At 39.0% G+C, this 20,900-nt stretch overlaps 1 protein-coding gene across 2 annotated transcripts in view; it reads left to right on the top strand.

Annotated features, from left to right (window-relative positions):
- KIF2C (kinesin family member 2C) overlaps nucleotides 1–20,900 on the top strand; it is a 53,699-nt gene that overhangs the window by 6,317 nt on the left and 26,482 nt on the right. For both annotated transcript variants that reach the window (XM_061632746.1, XM_061632745.1), the window contains exons 2-14: nucleotides 328–422; nucleotides 2,491–2,592; nucleotides 7,292–7,340; nucleotides 10,117–10,239; nucleotides 14,383–14,502; nucleotides 14,722–14,822; nucleotides 16,335–16,430; nucleotides 17,305–17,359; nucleotides 17,717–17,879; nucleotides 18,746–18,836; nucleotides 19,128–19,191; nucleotides 19,460–19,551; nucleotides 20,732–20,874. In XM_061632746.1, the coding sequence (XP_061488730.1) occupies nucleotides 328–422; nucleotides 2,491–2,592; nucleotides 7,292–7,340; nucleotides 10,117–10,239; nucleotides 14,383–14,502; nucleotides 14,722–14,822; nucleotides 16,335–16,430; nucleotides 17,305–17,359; nucleotides 17,717–17,879; nucleotides 18,746–18,836; nucleotides 19,128–19,191; nucleotides 19,460–19,551; nucleotides 20,732–20,874 (1,294 nt within the window). The remainder of the gene's footprint in view (nucleotides 1–327; nucleotides 423–2,490; nucleotides 2,593–7,291; nucleotides 7,341–10,116; nucleotides 10,240–14,382; nucleotides 14,503–14,721; nucleotides 14,823–16,334; nucleotides 16,431–17,304; nucleotides 17,360–17,716; nucleotides 17,880–18,745; nucleotides 18,837–19,127; nucleotides 19,192–19,459; nucleotides 19,552–20,731; nucleotides 20,875–20,900) is intronic.

The raw sequence follows: 20,900 nt of genomic DNA, 5'->3' as shown, positions 1-20,900 counted from the left end.
CACTCATACACCCAGAAAGAAAGCAGCAGCAAGAGCAGCAGCCTCTCCTTCCCTTGGGCGATGGTCTCTTCTTCCTGCAGGCACTGGGTCTCCCAGGCCACAGAAGGAGGTACATAACTGCCTATGGTATGTCATTAATATTCTGCTTCTTAGGCTAAAAGGTCAGAGAGTAGTTTGTATCTCTGTGGCAAGTTCCCCATCACACACCTCCAAGAAATGTTTCAGATTAGGTGATCTTTCAAGGCATCTTCCTCCTCTGTCATTCTCTGACTTTGTGAAGTTAGCCCTTTTCTGAAATGGTCTAATTAATCATTTTTTTCTTCCCAGGTGCAGTCCATGGTGCCACTATCAAGTCACTGAATCTGGAAAAAATGACTGTATCTGTAGAATGGACAGAAAATAACTCTATCAAAGGGAAAGAGGTGAGAACTGGACACATGTCCCCATTGTTTGTCTATGCAGTCAAGCAACTGAGGTGAAGAGCAATCCTAACCCCTAGATTTGCTGGCTGGAGCGGTTTAGGATGGGCTGGAGGTGCTTCTCTGCTGGTGAGAAGGGCATCCATGTTAGAGACCATAGTTATGGCTGCGGAAAGCTCCACAGGCATAGATCTAATGCTGACGGTTCAACTGCCAAAGAAGAAAAAGAAAAATCACAGGCCCTCTCATCACTTGCTGTGGCTGGCAAGAGCCAGTAGGGCTTTAGAAGTGGCATATTGTCCGCCAGTTCACTCCCTCTACACCTCCCTTCCAGAGAGGATTGTGTGCAGTCCTATGCACACTTACATGTGAGCAAGTCCCATTGAATGCTCTAGGGTTCTGTCCTATTGAGGTATGCATAACTTGGTCATGATCTCCAGCAATGCCAATTGCTTGTTGGCTCCCTGTTGGCTACTGTGAGAACAGGATGGTGGACTAGGTAGGCCTTTGTTTTCATCCAGCAAAGCTCTTATGACTGAATAGGGATCTAAAGTATAAACCACATACTTGGATATTGTCAATAAGCGTTGGGTTAAGACCTGACCCTTGCATAATACACATAGTGCTTTGTTGTGCAGAATTAGTAACAGAATTACTGTTTTGCACATCTTCAGTTATTTATAGAAATACAAATTAAAATAATTGTATCCTGCCTTTCTTCCAGATGATGCAAAATGTAATTCCTTTCCTACTTTGACTTGATAGATCTTTTTTCATTTACCATTTTTCCTGTTTGTGAGTGTCCTACCAAAACAGCACAGTGAGGGAGAAATGGTTTCCCCAAGACAAGGCTAGGCTGACTTTTTTTTCTTATTTGTTATTGTATTTCTACAATGTAACACACAAAGCAAGAGTACATTCTGGGATCTCTTACCAATGAAGACATTACTAATCTGTATTAAGTGGTCCTGAGCATGCGTTAATGCTCACGAACATAAGACCTGTTCTGCTGGATGAGACCAAGGACAATAATTCTTTAGAAGAATTCCAATAGCTTGCACATAAAACCTGGATCATGGCTCACCTTCAGCCTTTTGGGAGGAAGGGCAGGATATAAATTATAATTATATATTTTAAATATTAAAAATATTAAAAATCATATTATTAATAAATACTCTGATAAATGGTGTACAATGCAGAAGTGAACCTAAAAACAATGGCACTCTTGCTTAGCAAGTGAGATGATTTAGGCTATAGTCCTAACTCACTCACTTGGAGGCTTGTCGCACATATATATTGAGCTTAGTGGACCTTAGCTTTTGAGTAAACATAGCTAGGATCAGGCTGTACGTCATATAATAAGTATGTATAGCAAACATGCATTCAGAGCTGTTTATTAACAATGGAATGCCTCTTGTGTTAAAATGAATGAGGCAATATTTCCTAACATGGTATGATGTGTGTAGAAATTGAATATTTGACCTGGTGTCTTGTGGTTCATATGTAAATATACTTACTACCTTCTCTGGGGGGGGGCTCTGCAGCTCAGGAAAATGACTGTTAGAATATTGAAGCACTAGCAATAGGATTATGATGTCACTCTTAAGGTAAAGCAGATGGGCTGAGGGGCATGACTTACTCTCCCTCTGCATATGCACAAAACTAAGAGGGAGAAACCAACTGCTTAGGCTAATTGATTAGTTCTGGATTAGTAAACGTTTCCCTTTTTGGAGTGCCAGTCTTTTGTTAGAATTTATTTCAGTAAGTAGTAATTGCTTAACAAATATTTGGCTCTTCTTACAGCAGAAATCAGTGAATGACTAGGATACACTAAGATTAGCTACAAGAGATTAAAGCATTTGTGGCAAATGGGCTTTACTAGTGTTTTATGAACCCCGTGGAATGTTATATTGGTGGGCATCTTGCTTTAATATGTTGCATCATAGGAGCAGTGAATGCACTGCTCATGCTTTAAACTTGTCATGCCAAACAAATTGTTGACTGTGATGGGGCTGATGATTATTTAATAGATTGTTAATTCTCTGTATGTATATGTGTTTTCCCTTTGCAGATTGACCTTGATGATGTAGTAGGGATAAATCCAGAGCTGTTTACAACTCCAGTTGTTGATGTGAAAGAGAGCCTTCCTGTGCGAGAGAATGTAACCACACAGGTAAGTTATCCTGAAGTTTTTCCAGAGCTTGGAAAAGTTACTTTTTTCAACTACAGCTCCCATCAGCCCAATCCAGTGGCCTTGCTGGCTGGGGCTGATGGAAGTTGTAGTTCAAAAAAGTAACTTTTCCAAGCTCTGATTTCCTCTGATTCTTGCTGAGCATCAAAATTCCTGGACCTACTGAATTTTAAAGATGGTTTCAAACTTAATGAGTGCTTTTTACAGCTTTATTTTTTTTACTATTTCATGCTTGCCTCCACTAATCTAAGTCTGCAATCCTAAGGGAAATGGACTGCCTTCAAGTCAATCCTGATTTATGGCTACCCTATGAATACGGGTTTCATGGTAAGTAATATTCAGAGGGGGTTTAGCATTGCCTCCCTCTGCGGCTAGTCCTCCCCAGCTGGCTAGGGCCTGCTCAGCTTGCCACAGCTGCACAAGCCAGCCCCTTTCTTGTCTGCAACTGCCAACTGGGCTCCTTGGGACTATGCAGCTTGCCCATAGCTGCACAGATGGCATGGCACGTAACCTCTGAGCCACTCACTGTGGGGGTGATCTTTAGCTGACCCTTGACACCCAGGAGACACGAGCGGGGATTTGAACTCAGACTCTGGACTCCCAGCCAGGCTGTCCTTCCCACTTAAAAGACCAAATTTAGAATTATATTTTATATGGTGTAGTGGTTAAGGTGTTGGACTACAACCTGGGAGACCAGGGTTCGAATCCCCACATAGCCATGAAGCTCACTGGGTGACCTCGGGCCAGTCACTTCCTCTCAGCCTCATGAAAACCCTATTCATAGGGTTGCCATAAGTCAGAATCAATTTGAAGGCAGTACATTTACATTTTATGCTTGCCTCTGTGTTAACGTCCGAGGTCCTAACATGTGAGTCTCAGCATATGGATTAACAATGCAACAAAAGTTTAACTCTGAGAGTTTTTAATTCTTTGTTTTTAAAAAGTATTCTAATATGCAATTACCAATATATATTGTGGTTAAAAAATAAACTGGCTGATCTACAATATTGACATTATTTCTACTCATGTACTCCCTTGGGGAAAATTTCTGTCCCCCAAAAAGGAAAAAAAATGGCTTTCTCTAACAGTGCTAAGTGATGGTTGTCTGCCTGCATGTCTTAGTAGCAGTCACTTCCACTGAGCAGGTGTATTGCTATCCTTTCTTGGGGTGGAAGAGCAAGAATAGGGTAGAGGAGATCTGGGAGCCCTGGGGAGATTATGTGTGCATTGTCTGAAAGGACTGTGAATGGAGAAGTGGAATTTTAAAAATGAAGTGCTATTTTATTTCAATTATAAGTATACATTGCATCTGTCATATATTCTGAAACAAAATAAAATAAACATAGGGTTGTACATTTTCCTGAGCTTTGTTACTGCAATAAATAACAAGCATACTCCATTTTTCTATGAAGAGATTATTCTGTTGCCTAGCTTCGCTGACCCTTACTATATTAGTTAATTTAACCATATATGCAATTTCCCATTGTTTCATAGTCCATTCTTCAGCAGTTGGAATTCTTATTTTCTTAGTTTGCAGAAATCAACATTTGAGTAGCTGTTGACAATTCAAAAAGAAAATCTGAAGGTAGACAGGGAAATGAGAGGCCGAATATAGAAAACATTTTAGGCAGAGTGGTAGCTGCGGATTGTAGCCTAGACAATTGGCAAGAGATGCAGCTAAGGGAACCTCATCTAAAGGTAGATGAGGCTTTTTTCTGTCTCTCTGGCAATTGTCCAGAGGAAGAAACTTTAGCAGTTGCAGCTTTCTTGAAGAATTAGATTAGCCGACATTATTTTTCTCTTTGATAGTTGAAAGTACAGAAGCTCTTGCTGCCCACCGCTGCATTGGACCACCCTACCTGCAGCTGTTGCCTGTCACTGTCCAAACTGTGTGTTTTGCCTCACAATTTTAGCCCAGTTCTTATGGTCTTGGACAGTGCTTCAGTGCAGTCAGTTTCTGGTGTTCACTCTGTGCATGTATCATGTAGCTCAGAGATGGGGTATTTTGGGGTGGGCAGGTCATTTTGACACGTAAGCAGCACCATCCCCCTAACAATCACTTGATATTGTGTGAAGTCAGGTGATTCAAAGTTCAAGACATAGGATCAGGCACAGGCTCAGTTCTTATGTTAACACTGTAGTCTCAAAGTGCTAATATCAGAGATAAGCCCCTGCTGCTGTCTTTTGCTAACAAGGAGCAGAAGCTTATCTCCAATGTTAGCACTGTGATCAGTTCAATTGCTGGATTCATATGACACCAGGTTTTGGCAACAATAACTTGCACTTGCCAACAAATTATTCAATAATTCCATATTTGCTTTCTCAAATAATTTAGTAATATTATTTGTGGCATACATACAAGCATGTGTCCAGTAATTATTTTACCTTTGCATCAAAAACTTTGTACAATTTTACAGTTCACCCCCCCCAAATATGCTCAAAAGTCCACCTGTTTCATGTGACAATACCAGTGATGCCTTGAGGTGTTGCTATGTTCTTAAAATTCTTGCTGGTTTGATTATTGAAATAAAAATACATAAGCTTATTTTTAATGCCACATTTGAGGAAATCATAGGTCCCTTCCAGAAGTATATGCATTGTACAGGGAAGTATCTTCATCACTGTCTTGCCCAACATTTCCCACTTTTTCTGGTATTTTCCTTTGCTTGGTAGCAAATTCATCCAAATACAGTTGTGCAAGCAACCCTTTAAATCTTATTCATGTTAGCACAATTCTTGGTCAAATTCTGTGTTGCCTTATTTTCTCTGGCACTTAAGACTAGATTCTTGGGCTGCAAATAACTGAAACCACATGAGAGGCTGACTCTTCTGATATTGTTGTGAACCACTTGAGTACAACTTGATTACTGAAAAAATGGCATAACAATATTAAATCCAATTGTGCATTTTCCTTTAATTATATGGCAGATCTGTCACTTACATGGAAATCACACTTGCTTAGTCTAGTTCTATTCAAGTACTATAAAGGTCAATGACTATCTTAGGTACTGTGAAGAATTTATGGTAAATCACTGAGGTAATGGGAGATAAAGATCCCTTTTAAACTTCTATTGTATCAGATTAGATCTTGCATTCATTTGCATTTTCTCTGGCATAGCCCATTACTTCAAAGCTTTGAGGAATTGGAGTTGCTCATGTTATGTCACAACATATATTTACTTTCTTAAACTTGCACCATTGGCATAATAATAGTTTAAGACATTTGGAAGTGCTATATGCCCTTTTTTAGCTTTCGTTTGCAATATTCTTTTATTCTTGGAGTTTTATAATTCCAAATAATTAATTTATAAAAGCTCTTTTGAGAAACATTCTTCTGTGATATTTTTGACATTTTATTAAAAAATATGTTTATTACAAAATACTAATGTTGATCCCACAATCCTTTTACATCCGTATTCTGTGCAAAATAATTCTATTGGTTTTTCCCCCGATATTCTCCCTGAGGTTGACAACCTTCTAACTTAAAAAAAGAGTAGCATTTAGTACCCCTTCTAACATAAATATTAAGATCTTGTCCACATTTAATAGAGGTCAATATAGTAGAAACATCATCTGAGTTTGGAATCAAGCCTAATCTTTGCTTCATGGTATTGTAGGAATGCTCTTATGTAAAAATTTTTACATTACAAAAAGGGTTGTGTCCAGAGTGCCACCTTTTGTAAATGGAAGGGGCTGATATCCAATAGAACCTCCTATTGGAGAAATAATGTAGGGGCAATCTTCACCAATTTCACTTTCCCTTGCACCATCTACCACATTGTTATGGAAGGTCCCCTCCACCACCACTCTGATGCATCTTTACAGGGGCTGCATAGGGAGGGGGTGAATCAACATAAATCTGTTCTTTTCTTCTACAGCAGGAGCACCTCATGAGTAGAGTTCCACTGACGAGAACTCTGAATCCAACACGTTAAAAACAAATCCACCAATTAAGAGGCTAATAGCTCTTTAAATACCTTGTAAAACAAAAGGTTTTAAGTGTTTCCCAAATTGCAGTTATAATTGCTGTCATGGAATTTTTGTGAAGATAAAATAGGAAACAGAGTTCTTTTCTGTAACAAGGTGATAGTCATTTTCCAGCAAGATACTTATGTATGCCTAACATCTGAACATATCCCAAGGTGATATAAACTTGGTTTGCGTATATTCCTTTGCCAATTAGTGCTTCTTCTCTAGAGCTAGTTTTCAATTACCTGTTGTGATGCCCCAGTGCAGAAGGTATCCTTTTGAATTGAGTTCCTATGTTTCCAGATAATTATAACTTCATTGTTAACCAACAAAAAATGAAATTGCATTGGGAGGCATTTGATATGCATTGTTAGTAATTTTCCACTGACATCCAGTGTTTCAGTTGAAAGTTGATTGAAATTTTCTGCCCTGATCAACTCTTGATCTACCTGGACCAAGCTGGCCAATCACGTTGTCCTAAAATTCTTTCTGATCCTTATTTCAAGGCATAAACAGAAATTGATATAACTTTTTAAGTTCTCTGAGTTTTTTCATTTTTAGATTATGTATTTCTGTCTATGTTCTCATTATTTGTAAGTTGGCAGTTAGCAATTCTCATTAAAACAAATCCATGGATGTTGTGAATTTGTATGTTGCAAAATGAACTCTGTGTTGATGTTCATTAAACTGTAACACTTTTTTTTAACTTAAGAGACAAAACCGCAGGACAACACTCTCAAAAATTCCTGCTCCGAGAGAAGGTAAATTTTTTATTTGTTGTATGTTTTATGCATATTTTTAGCCCCGTATTGGATATGAACTCTGTATGTTGCATCTGATTTTGAAGCATTGTCTCAAATATATTAGGTGACTGAAACCATAATATGAGTAAGTCCTAGTAAAAGTGCTACACAGCCTGATTCTCCTGTACATACCCATTTCCAGTTTCTTATTTTCAGAAGTTCAGTATAGCTACTCCCAAGCCTTAACACTACAGGACTATCCTGTGCTTATGTCTCTTCTCCCCTTGATCCATATATAGCAGTGTCAAGGTACATACTTAAAGCCAATATGCTTATTCATAGAATACTTAAATGCTTCCAGGAGTGTCTGCATTCATTAGAATCTTTTAAAAATGAAAGTTTGGTTACTCTGCATCATGACAAATATATATTCCCTAGGTGTTGAATTATGTGGAGGAAATAAATCTCAGCAGTATTTTACTGTTGCCTCCTATTGCTTATCAATTCTATGGTAATGCTCCACCTTTTCATTGCTGTTATTTTTGAAGTCCTGTCCCCTAAATTAGATTTTATAAACATGACTTTCTAAAGACATCATAAAAACATGTCTAGAGGAAGAAGAATGATTATATACTATTGACTGAGAGCATTTTCTAGTATCTCTATATTATATAGCCTATTAGAAAATTTTGGTAGCATGAACATTTGCAAGTTACAATAGAGTTTAAAATTGTTGGGACTATGAGAGTCAAAGATAAGCAGGTGGAAGGAACAAGAAAAATGGAGATGCATTAAAAATGGAGAAGTAAGAGGATGCTTCTTTTCCCACCATTATTTGGGGTTGAAGTTATTTCCCTTCCCTATCCTAAAATTGGGTATTGAGAGTCTTTTTCCATACCCTCTAGAAGCATAACTGAGGGGCTGATTATAATTGTGGTGACTAGGTTTCACCCTCTGTGATGAGCTAGTTTTTTCCATTCCCTGTAAAGTTCTGTTGAAAGTTTTTTGTATATTTTTTTGTTATGGTATGCTGGAGGTTAATGAAGGCTTTTCACAAGATTGCTGCTGAAAAACTACACATTTGTTCCCTATAATAAGTAACTTGTGTATTCATTTACAATGTTTCCATGAATAAGGTCTTGGGCACAAACAAACTATCAGTTCCCTTCTATTCAGCACTGATTAGGCCTCATCTTCAATACTGTGTCCAGTTCTGGTCTCCGCACTTTAAGAAGGATGCAGACAAACTGGAACAGGTTCAGAGGAGGGCAACAAGGATGATCAGGGGACTAGAAACCAAGCCCTATGAGTAGAGACTGAAAGAACTGGGCATGTTTAGTCTGGAGAAGAGAAGACTGAGGGGAGATATGATAGCACTCTTCAAGTACATGAAAGGTTGTCACGCAGAGGAGGGCCGGGATCTCTTCTCGATCATCCCAGAGTGCAGAACACGGAATAATGGGCTCAAGTTGCAGGAAACCAGATTTCGACTGGACATCAGGAAAATCTTTCTAACTGTTAGAGCCATACGACAATGGAACCAATTACCTAGAGAGGTAGTGGGCTCTCCGACACTGGAGGCATTCGAGAGGCAGCTGGACAGCCATCTGTCAGGAATGCTTTGATTTGGATTCCTGCATTGAGCAGGGGGTTGGACTTGATGGCCTTATAGGCCCCTTCCAACTCTTCTATTCTATGATTCTAAATAATATCAATATACTTGACTGTATTTCAGTTTGTCTGGAGACCTTGAGCTTCTTGATCTATCTAGTTCAGTTTGAAAACCCTACACATGTGTTGGGCCTAGCTAAGGTCTTATATCAGTCTAGGAGCATCTGTAGCTGAAACTGTTGTTAGGCAAAACAGCTTCCTATTGGGCATGTGCCACAACATAGCCTTAGCACCACTTACAGGCTAAAATAGCCTGAAAAAGTACATTTTTAATAAAACTACAAACATGTTACTCTACTACTAAGGCATACATAGTAGATATTCACCTTGCTCTAATGCACAAAAGATTTCCCAAAAGACACAGTACAAATGGGAAAATTGGTCAACAAGTCCAACACCAGTAAATTCTGTAAGGAGAAACTGTCAAACTGCTAGATTCTCTTGTCAGACTTTAATAAACTTCTATAAAATAAGCAATTTCTATTCCTTACCTTAAAATCAACATTGACCATCCTCAGACTTACCTCTCCTATGCTGCCAGGTTTCAAATAAACCCATTGAGCCCTTTTCTAAGTATAAGCTGTAGCACCAAAAGAAACTCACCTGGTGGGGTAGAGCCCTAACAACAGCTTCCCTTAGCTGAGGGGGAGGGGCAAGGGCTGCACAGGTGGAGTGACAGAGCCCATCTGCACAAGCCCAACCTTACTACCTCCTATTCCTGGTGTGTAGCAGTGATGCTTCTGCTGGGAGGCTGTTGCTGCCCCACTGGGTGAGCTGCTCCTGAATAGCACCTACTGCTATAGTGGAAGCTTGTTCTGTTAAGAACTCTGATGTTTTTGTTTATATTCAACTAATAGTCAATGGAATTATCAAGTGGTGGGAGTTTGTAGGAACTGAAATATTTGGCATCTGGGATATCCCCCCCCCCCGCATATTTATACTCTTAAATTCAGTTTTATCAAACTGACCCCTAGCTCTTGGTCTTATCCCACACGCTTGCTGAAGGGGGTTTAAACCTTATTGTACTGCTTCATGAACTAAAAAAATGCAAACATTTTTTGAGTAAATTTTGCTGCATACTGTTGAATTGGCAATTGGTGGTCTTTTTTCCTTGCTTCCGTAGCTCTGCGATTCCAAGCCAGCAAAATGTCTGTCATAGCAGAATCACAGAACAGCCCTCTGGAAAATGAGATGGAGGTTGAATCGCCTGCTACTGTACCAGCGCGGAGCCATTCTGCTCTTCCTGGTGAGTTGGGATAAGTACAACACATTATGACTTAATATTTGTATTGTGCAAGTGACCACACAGATAGGATATATCTCACTTCTGTGCATTAAAGAATATTGCAAATGTGCATTTTTGAAAGGGTCCCCAATTCTCAGAGAGCTAGATTGGCATTTCAGCATAAACCAAATTCTATCCTTTTAATTTAAATTGCAACACTGAAGTTTCAATGCCCTTCTCAATCATTCTGTAGGCCAGTCACATGCTATTGTTCTAATGATTGTTAGATGGCCAAATTGAAGATGAAGGTGAAAAATGCATGATAGTTTAAATGGAGGAGTAGAACTAGGCACTGAGATTGTGGGGCACATGATAGCAATTCAGAGAGGCCAGAGACACTTTATCTCTGTTTATATGCTAATATCAGAAGCCTCCGAGCCAAGATGGGTGAACTGGAATGTTTGTTCTTAAAGGAAAGCATACATACAGCAGGCATAATGGAAACCTAGAGGAATCGAGAGAAGTAGTGGGACACTGTTACGTCTGGAAACAAACTCTATAAGAAGTTTGTATATCTGTATATTTGTTTTTAATGTTTTTAATTGTTGTAAACTGCCCAGAGGCTATGGGGCGGTATACAAATGTAATAAATAATGAAGGAGGAAGAGGAAGGAGGTGGTAGTAGTAGTAGTAGAGGGAAGGGCATACCAGAGGTGGTGTTGCTCTATATGTTGGACAGGACATAGTGTCTAACAAGCTGGAAATCCGAAAAGCAACAGACTCCTCCACGGAATTGTGGGTGGTGATACCAGGCCCCAAGAGTCATTTAGTACTGGGAATGTGCTATCTTCCTCTTGACCAAAATGTGCAGGCTGATCTTGAGATAGAGAATGAAATCAAGGAGGCATCCAAAAGAAGGAAGTGTTGTAGTTATGGGTGGCTTCAGTTACCCTCACATACACTAGGTAAATGCATGTTCCAGTCACCACAAAGAGGTAACATTTCTAGATACCCTAAATGACTGTGCCCTAGAACAGCTGGTCACAGAACATAATCTTAAATGGCACTTAGGACCTGGTACAAGATGTAAGTGTTGCTGAAATGATAGGGAACAGTGACCATAGTGCTATCAACTGTAAATGAACAATTGCCAAAATCCAACACAGTCACATTTTACTTTAAAAGAGGAAACTTCTCCCAGATTAGGGGATTGGTAAAAAGGAAGCTGAAAGGCAGTCAAAAGTGTCAAATCTCTGAAATGCTTGGGAGTTGTTTCAAACCACAATATTAGAAAATTAGCTACAATGTATATCATAGGTCAAGAAATATACCACCAGGGCCAAAAGGATGCTTGCGTGGTTAATGAGCAGAGTCAAAACAAGCTATTGGAGGCGAGAAGGCTTCCTTTAGAAAACAGAAATCTTGTCCGAATAAGGAAATAAAAAGGAAGACAAACGTTGACAAAAGAAATGCAAGCAGACAAAAAGAGATGCTAAAAGAATTTGAGAAGCACATTGCTAAAAACATAACAAACAAAAAACTTATTTAAATATATTAAAAGCAGGAGAGTGTCTAGGGGTTGGTTGGACCCTTGGATGACAAGAGAGTCAAAGTTGAGCTAAAGAAGGAAGATAGAGAAGCTGAATGAATTCTTTTCATCTCTCTTCACAGGGTAAGATTATAGAGCAGCTCCTTTAAATTGCAAAATTAGAAGCAGATTCCTGTGCCTGAACTAATCTTCACAGGAAGGGAGTCTGAGGAACTGAAGCAAATAGTGGTGACACGAGATAAAGTGCCTTATTGACAAAAACTGACAAATCACTAGGTGTGGATGACATGCCCATGAGAATTCTTAACTCAAATGTGAAATTGCTAATCTCACAAAAATATGTCCTTATGATCTGCTTCCATACCTGAGGACTGGAAAGTGACCAACATGACACCAATTTTAAAAAAGAGGTGGGGGGGCTAGAAATTACAGGCTGGTTAGCTTAATGTGTGTTCCGGGAAAACTGGTGGAAAATGGGTAATTCTCTCTTTAACAAGCATATAGAAGAAGAACATGACTTCTGTGAGGATAAGTCCTGTCTTGCTAAGCTTTAAGAGTTCTTTGAGTGTCCAACAAGCATATAAATCCAGTTGACATTGTGTACTTAGACTTTCAAAAAGCTTTTGACAAAATACCTCTCCAAAGACTCCTGAGTAAGCTTAGAAGTCATGGAATAAGAGAAGCCCTCTTGTGGATCAGTAGCTGATTAAGAAACAGGAAGCAGATGGTAGTAATAAATTGACAGTTCTCTGAATGGAGGTGTGTAAAAAGTGGAGCCCCCCAAGGGATTGGGATCTGTGCTTTCCGCTCCCCTGGGAGTCAGTCTATCAAGTGTGTCATTAGCACAGGAAATGTTCAGAGTCTAATTCTAAATTTCACATACATGTTCATGAGATCTGAACTGGTGGTGATTGACCAGCAATGAGACCTTGGGGTCGTAGTGGAGAGCTTGATGAAGATGCCAACCTAGTGTGTTATGGCTGTGAAAAAGGCAAATTCGATGCTAGGGATCATTAGGAAAGGTACTGAAAATAAGCCAGTGTCATAATGCTGTTATACAAACCTATGGTGTGACCACACTTGGGATACTGTGTATAGTTCTGATTGCCTCACCTCAAAAAGGATATTGTAGAGCTGGAAAAGGTTCAGAAAAGGGCAACCAAAATTATCAAGGGGATGGAGCAACTCCTGTAGCAGTGTTGGCCACTGAGAACAAGATGCTGGACTAGATGGATCTTCGGCCTGATCCAACAGGGTTGTTCTTATGTAGCAGTAGTAATAGTAGTAATAATAATAGACCCTCTCTAAATTTGAGTGTAATTTGTTTTAAGCTTTAAAAATAATGAATTTTATATTGTAGTGACTAGCCTTGGAACCTAATGGTGACAGATGGAAGGCAGTAGTAGCAGTAGTAATAATAATTTTATCGTTAATTAGTGAAACCTCAATGATTACTGTGGCAGAAAGGGTGCACATTCCTTAATGTCAGACCTCCAGAACTTTAGGGATCACAAAATGCTGATAGCCAGCCAAAATGTGTGGGCGCTATGCTAAAAGTTGGAGCATTATACTAAGCATTATCGGCACCAAGCTGAGCAGTGAACATGTGTCAAGCTAAGGGAGTGCTTGACTCTCTAAAATACTGAGCCTTGGGACCATCATTACTATTTATTAGATTTATACCCTGGCCTTCCTCCCAGTAGGAGCTCACAGTGGCAAACAAAAGCACTAAAAACACTTTAACACATCATAAAAACAGACTTTAAAATGTATTGCAACAAAACCACCATTAGAAACATATTAAAACAAAACAATTTTAAAAGCTTTAAAAACATTTATTTTTAAAAAAAGAAGCGTTAAAAACATGTTAAAAAGCAATTCCAACACAGACTGGAATAAGGGCTCTACTTAAAAGGCTTGTTGAAAGAAGAAGGTCTTCAAAAGGTGCCGAAAAGATAACAGAGATGGTGCCTGTCTAATATTTAAAGGTAGGTGCCACTACACTAAAGGTCCACTTCCTATGTTGTGTGGAACAAACCTCCTGATAAGATGGTATCTGCAGGAGGCCCTCACCTGCAGAACATGGTGATCGACTGGGTATACAATGGGTAAGACGATCTTTCAGGTATCCTTGTCCCAAGCTGTATAGGGCTTGGTACACCAAAACCAGAACCTTGAACTTAGCCCGGTAGCTATTAGGTAGCCAATGCAATTCATTCAGCAGCGGGGTGATGTGTTGGCGATACCCTGCCCCAGTGAACAGTTGTGCCGCAGCACTTTGCACCAGCTGCAGCTTCTGGACCAACCTCATGCAAAGCAGGGAGTATCATGTAAGCAGAAAAACATCTCACTACTTTCCAAACCTCTCTGAAGTTCAGCACAATGACTCGTACAATCTTGGACAATCTCACCAGGAAATAACTTAACTATTTATATTCCTGTTCCGGACTTGTCACTGAAACTTGTACTTACTTGGTAAATTTTATGGTAAGATGACCCTTAAGGGGATTTTTGTTAATTTGTTTCCCCTCGCTATGAATTAATCATTACAGACCACCTCATAACATGTGTTGCCTTGGGTAGTACTTTTAACCACTGGTTTCCTGCCTCAACAGTTGTTCGAGCTCGATCTAGGAACAGCTATTCTTCTGACAGATGTAACGTGCAACCAAATGGCAATGAAATGACGGAAGACCCTCCACAGACTCTCAGAATGGTCTCTGCTGCAATTCAAGGTAGAAGAATGATTGCCAGCTTGCTTCATGGTTTTCTAACTTCATCCCTTTAATAGCTTCTTTAGTCTGGTAGAGGGCTTTCTACAACCATCTTCTTAACGGAGTTTATCTCCTGATTTTTTTTAAAGGCTCTATCTGGGAGGCTTGTGGATAAAATAACAACTTTTGGATGTAGGCTATTGCATTTTTAAACAGTAATGACACTCTTGCTTCCTCTAGCTCGGAGAAAATCTAACATTGTGAAAGAGATGGAAAAAATGAAAAATAAGAGGGAAGAGAAAAGAGCCCAATTCTCTGAAATAAGAAATAAGAGGGCACAGGTAAGGATGTGACACTTTTTGTATGAAACCTTCTGCAAGATCCTTCATTCAGTATCTGAATGCCATCAGTGCCTCAGGTAACAAGCCAAATCTGTTTATCCATCTGTGTTCTGTATATAATCTGAATAAATAAACTACACATGGTAAACACAGCTCTTCTAGTTGCATAAAATGTAATTAGTTTTGCTTTCTCAAAGTTAAAAGCAATTAACATACAAAATTGAGTTTCAGATTTGTATGTTAGTACTACTTTGAAAAGACATGACAATCATATTACAGAAAGCTGCCTATGATACCCAGCTCTATTTCTCCATAACACCTGAATCGGGAGAGGTCGTGCAAGCCCTGGACCGCTGCCTGGACTGGGTGGTGGGCTGGATGAGGGCCAATAAACTGAGTCTGAATCCTAGTTCAAGGTTCTAGTTTTGGTGTACAGTAGGGCCCCGCTTTACAGCGCTTTGCTTTACAGCGTTCCGCTAATACAGCGGTTGTGAATTGTAGAAAGGCCTTGCTTTACATCACTTGTTCTGCTTTTACGGTGTTTTTTTGCTGCCGGGCGCCATTTTGGTCAATGGAAGTCAATGGGATCTGCTTTACAGCGGTTTTCGCTTTACAGCAGGGGTCTGGAATGTAACCTGCTGTATGAGCGGGGCCCTACTGTACAAAGCTCTATACAGCTCGGGACCAGGATACCTGAAAGACCATCTTACCCCTTATATACCCAGTCGATCACTGTGCTCTGCAGATGAGGGCCTCCTGCAGATACCATCTTATCAGGAGGTTCATTCTGCACAATATAGGAAACGGACCTTTAGTGTGGCGGTACCTACCCTGTGGAATTCCCTCCCCTTAAATATTAGGCAGGTGCCATCTCTGCTATCTTTTCAGCTCCTTTTGAAGACTTTCCTCTTTCAACAAGCCTTTTAAATAGAGACCTATCCCATTCCGTCTGTGTTAGAATTGCTTTTAATATGTTTTCTTTCATAATATGTTTTTAACCCTTTTTTAAAGATGTTTTTAAAGCTTTTTAAAAAAAATGTGTTTAACATTGTTTTGTTTTAATGTATTTTAAGGTCTTTTTATGATGTTTTAAAGTGTTTTTAGCATTTCTGTTTGCTGCTCTGGGCTCCTGCTGGGAGGAAGGACAGGATATAAATCAAATAATAAATAAATAAAATAAAGACAGGATTATCACTTGTCATCTATGAAGATCAAGGCTACAGTCAGGCCAACATAATAGAGAGCACCTAGCTGGAACTTAATGGTTCAGGGAACCTTTTCTCTTCCAATTCTAAATTAAGCTTTATCAGATTTATAAAAGTATTGAAGTTTTTAAAACAGTAGAATAAAAGCATAAAGAGAATCTTGGGCTTGTTCTTTTGCAATATGAAGACCCTTGTCACTTCCTGTACTTTATTTCCTAACTGACAGTGCTGCACATTTTTAGAGAAAAAGGTGTACTTGGTTCTCATTATTACAGGATTGCAAACTAATTACTACTTTGCCTTATAGGAATATGATAGTAGTTGTCCAAACTGGGATTTTGCACGGATGGTTAAGGAATATAGAGCCACTATTGTTTGCCAGTCAATATCGATGAATGATCCAGTAAGTATCTAGAGAAATGCAGTTATTGGTGTATGCTAGCTTTGTTTTAATGAGATATCAAATAGACTCTATAAGAATCAAGAAGCAGGTAACTAAAATAATTAGAAGAAGGAACATCTCCTGAACTCTCAATGTATTATCTGGAATTGTAGAAGTGTTGCTCATTTATTGATTGTATGTCCTGAAGAATTATAATAGTATCACACAATGTATTTAACACTATGCAGATATCTAATATAGAAAAGAGTTGTCTAAAACCTCAAAGCAGATATATAATGTTGCAGAATGAAATCAGCAGGCAGTTAGATCGTACTCAGACAGACCCACAGCAGATTTTTAAAACATTCACAAGTGATGAACCATTAAGGAAGTAGAGCAACCATCTCCTTGGGTTAAAGTTTCATAAAGCATGCAACTTCTAAAAGTATATACCAACATTCTCTTATTTGCCTGCTTTGTCATTGATTTCAACATGAATTTCCTTAATTTACATGACTTAAAATTCCAGTACTAGGTTTTGGAAAAATGTTTTGCTGGACCATGGTTGTACTATAGTATTTCACATTCCCCAAATTTTCATATATGCAGAACTATCTTAAGGAGAAGACTGCACCTGAAAGCTGGTGCCATTTTACATAGGAATGAGACCTTTGTGGACTACATGGTTACTGAAAAAAGTATGATCTTGACAGCGTCATGTTACAACTCTTTATAACTGCAACAAAAACTCTTGTATCTTAAAAATTTCATACACTAGGGAATTGCATTATACTGTTAGGTCTTGCAGAGTTTTCCATCCTCTCATATGCGTTAGGGAATAAAGATGCCATAAATTCTTGTTTTAATGTGAGTTGTTTTTTCTTTTTTCTTAAAGATAGAAGAGCATAGAATTTGTGTCTGTGTGAGGAAACGGCCCTTAAATAAGCAAGGTAAAGTGGCATCTGCAGAGTTTAGCAACTGACAGGTTATTTCAATGCTATTCCTTATGTTGGGTTCTATAAACTCTGAAAATGTAGAAATTATCATAGATTTTGGCAGGTGGAACTTGGTTGCTGTTGAAAAGTCCTTCCTCCAGCACCATTCTGTCAATTAACATTTTACTACCTCAATGCTTTCTGTGTGCTGTTTATCTCCTATTAAAAATCCTATGCCAAGTCATTCAAATTTTGCAGTGGTAGATATATATGACTTTAGTCTTTCTTGCTTAAGTTGTCATGATTTGGAATATTTTGTAGAGTTAACAGAGTCGTACTTCATAGTGTGAACTACTTTTTTCTCCTAAACAGAACTTGGAAAGAAAGAGTGTGATATAATTACTGTTGTCAGCAAGAACAGCATCCTAGTGCACGAACCAAAGATGAAGGTGGATCTGACAAAATATCTTGAAAACCAGCCTTTTCGATTTGACTTTTCGTTTGATGAAAAAGCTTCCAATGAAATGGTTTATTGGTAATTTATGTCTTTTCTTTTAGTGGCAGTGAACAAACAGTGCTGAGTAGTGACAATTTCCAAATGTAACAGTAGGCATGAAAGCCTAATTCACATGTGAAGCTTCCTGCATGCACCTGCGCACAAGATTTTAATTCATTCAGATGCTCTAGGCAGCAGATGCCTCTTTTAATATAAAAACTTTTTTGCCTCTTGTATCTGCCCATATGTGTACAGCATTTATAGGATGGCACTGCACACACAGAAGCTGCTAGATATGTGGAAGATCTTTACCTGTGGCATCTGCTGCATGGTGCTTCTATGTGGCTAGGGGTTTATGATGAATCCCAAATCAATCCCCCCCCAAATCAACTGAGTTGGGAAAAACAGAAGGAAATAGAAAAAGAGGGAGGCCAAACGAGATGGATTGATTCCATAAAGGAAACCACAGACCTGAATGTACAAGATCTGAACAGGGTGGTTTATAACAAATGCTATTGGAGGTTGCTGATTCATAGGGTCGCCATAAGTCAAAATCGACTTGAAGGCACATAACAAATCAACTGATCTGTAAACAGCAGCAAAATAATACATAGTAGTAGACCATTCAACAAACTGAGATGTCCCAATTCCCCCCTCCCTTTAAAACAACATTATGCTTTGAGGGCTGAAAATACTTACAGTATTCTTCAACCTACAGTGCACTTGTCATCAGGCAGATTGCTATCACGTCAATATTTGATAAGAGTTTTAAATTGTAACAGTTTTACTGGGTCATTTTCATAGATGGGTTTATGGGAATTTGAGTTTTGTAAATGCACTTGTACTGTGATGCAATTTCACTAATTCACTCATATTTTGCATTTCTCCTTACTGTGTTTGGCCAGCTTTACTGCTAGACCACTTGTGCAGACCATCTTTGAAGGAGGAAAGGCTACGTGTTTTGCTTATGGTCAGACTGGAAGTGGGAAAACCCATGTGAGTGTCTTGTTCTTTTAGGGATGGATGTATGTATGTGGTAGCACGCTAAAGAACTTCTGTACCCTGATTGAGATTTGTAAACTGAGGCATTATCACAATATTATTTGTATATTCAGGGCTGGTGTACTTATGTGGATTTGAATCAGCCATCGGGTGTGGGCTGCTGCATGATCCTGCAGGGACTGAATTTTACTGCTTTAAAAACCCTAATTTTCTGTGTTGAATTATTTGCAACTTTGCCAATAATCACTGCTGACACTTTGCCTCTAACACATGTTCTCTTTCTAGACTATGGGAGGAGACTTCTCTGGGAAAGTGCAGAAGGCCTCTAAAGGAATATATGCTTTTGCATGTATGTACTATCTTCATCTGAACTTTTTTAAAAAGTTGAACCTAGAAGGAAAAATGATTGGAATGTGAAGAAACCTGTCTGAATCCTGCCCTTTCTTCCCAATTATATTTCTTGTTAAATGATGTGTTAACTGCTGATGTCCACAGCAAATGCTTCAAATACAGTGGATTAGATAACAATATCATAAACAGTTGAAAGAGCTTCTGGAAAAGATCCCAAAGCAATAACACTATTGATAAGGATCTTGTAATTTTCTTTCTTCTACCAGCACAGGATGTCTTCCTCCTTCAGAATCAGCCACGGTACAAGGCTCTAGGTTTGGAAGTATATGTGACTTTCTTTGAAATATATAATGGAAAGGTGAGGCCATGTGTATTTAATTCTTCTTTCTTGCTTTGGATCTGAAGGTGCTGGAGGGGAGTTGGTATCTTTTGCATATATAATCTGGTGGTGGCAGGTAATTTTAGACTAGCACGCACCCCACAGAATAGTGATAACCAAATAGTGATGATGGGTATCTTCTAATTGTATGCTGCTTTGGTCCTATTCTGTTAGAGTTACAGCTTTGTCACAGTTTGCATAGTCTTAAATGCTGTGAAGTGGAGGTCTTTGAAACAAGAGTGGAGCACTGTCCCATATTACACAGTCTTTCATTGGGAATTAAGTGAATCAAGCAAGGCTTGTTAACGTGAGAAGAGGGAGTCCTTGTGAGATGTGATATACGAACTGCTCTTGAGGCTACAACTTAAGCTACACATTAAAGATGTGATTATCCCCAATTATGAGGTGAATATTCCTAAGAAATTGCAGGCTCTTGTTAGAGAGGTTTGAACTATTCTCAAGCCCTTCTTTAGTTTGCATGTGTTAGTTTCTTCATGTTAATACCTAGCCAAGTCTCTGCATTCATGGGAAATGTGGTGTCCTTGAATTTTTGTGGGGTGGTGCTTGGTACAAATTGGCTACCATTCTACGGGCATACTAACTGTGTAGCTCTGGGTCTTTCCTCTAGCCCAAAGTTTTCTTCTACCTGTTGGTCACAGCATACCCGTCACTGAATTAGAACTACATTCGGTGTTTTCTTGAATTTGAGTTGACTATCTCTGCTGTAAAATCATCCTATTGAGTATAATGTAATCCAAGCAAGTGGCTTGATTGACCTTTCCTAACTTTTAGGAAGATAATTACTTTGTAAGGTGGTATGGGTAATACTTTCTCCACCCACCAAAGGAATATTAGACATATCCTGACCCCAATGAGTCCCTTATTAATTTTGCAGGGAGTGAACAGAGTAATACGAACGTAAACTGATTCCTTTTTACAGAAATTGAATATCCTTTTCGATAAGGTTCCTAGCCTGAAGGAGTTTAGGCAGACATTCAGCAGAATGGATTGGAAGTCTAATGTACCCCTACTTATTGGAAAGCTTTCTGTTGAGACTTTCAGGAGGTTTTTTTAATGTGAGACCTGCTAAAGCAGCTTTGTTAAGTGTAATATGTCTAGCTTCTGCTCTTCTTGTACTTTCCTCTCTCTCCCAATCCAGCTGTTTGACCTCTTAAACAAAAAAGCAAAGCTGCGAGTGTTGGAAGATGGCAAACAGCAGGTCCAGGTGGTTAGCCTGCAAGAAATGCAGGTGAACTCTGCTGAGGATGTTATCCGGATGATTGAGACAGGCAGTGCCTGCAGGTTGGTTGTGTTCTCTGCTTAACATT

Source organism: Rhineura floridana, chromosome 6, assembly GCF_030035675.1.
Source record: "Rhineura floridana isolate rRhiFlo1 chromosome 6, rRhiFlo1.hap2, whole genome shotgun sequence".
Classification (NCBI taxonomy): domain Eukaryota; kingdom Metazoa; phylum Chordata; class Lepidosauria; order Squamata; family Rhineuridae; genus Rhineura; species Rhineura floridana.
The sequence above is the reverse complement of the archived record's forward strand: the minus strand, read 5'-3'. Positions and strand labels throughout refer to the sequence as shown.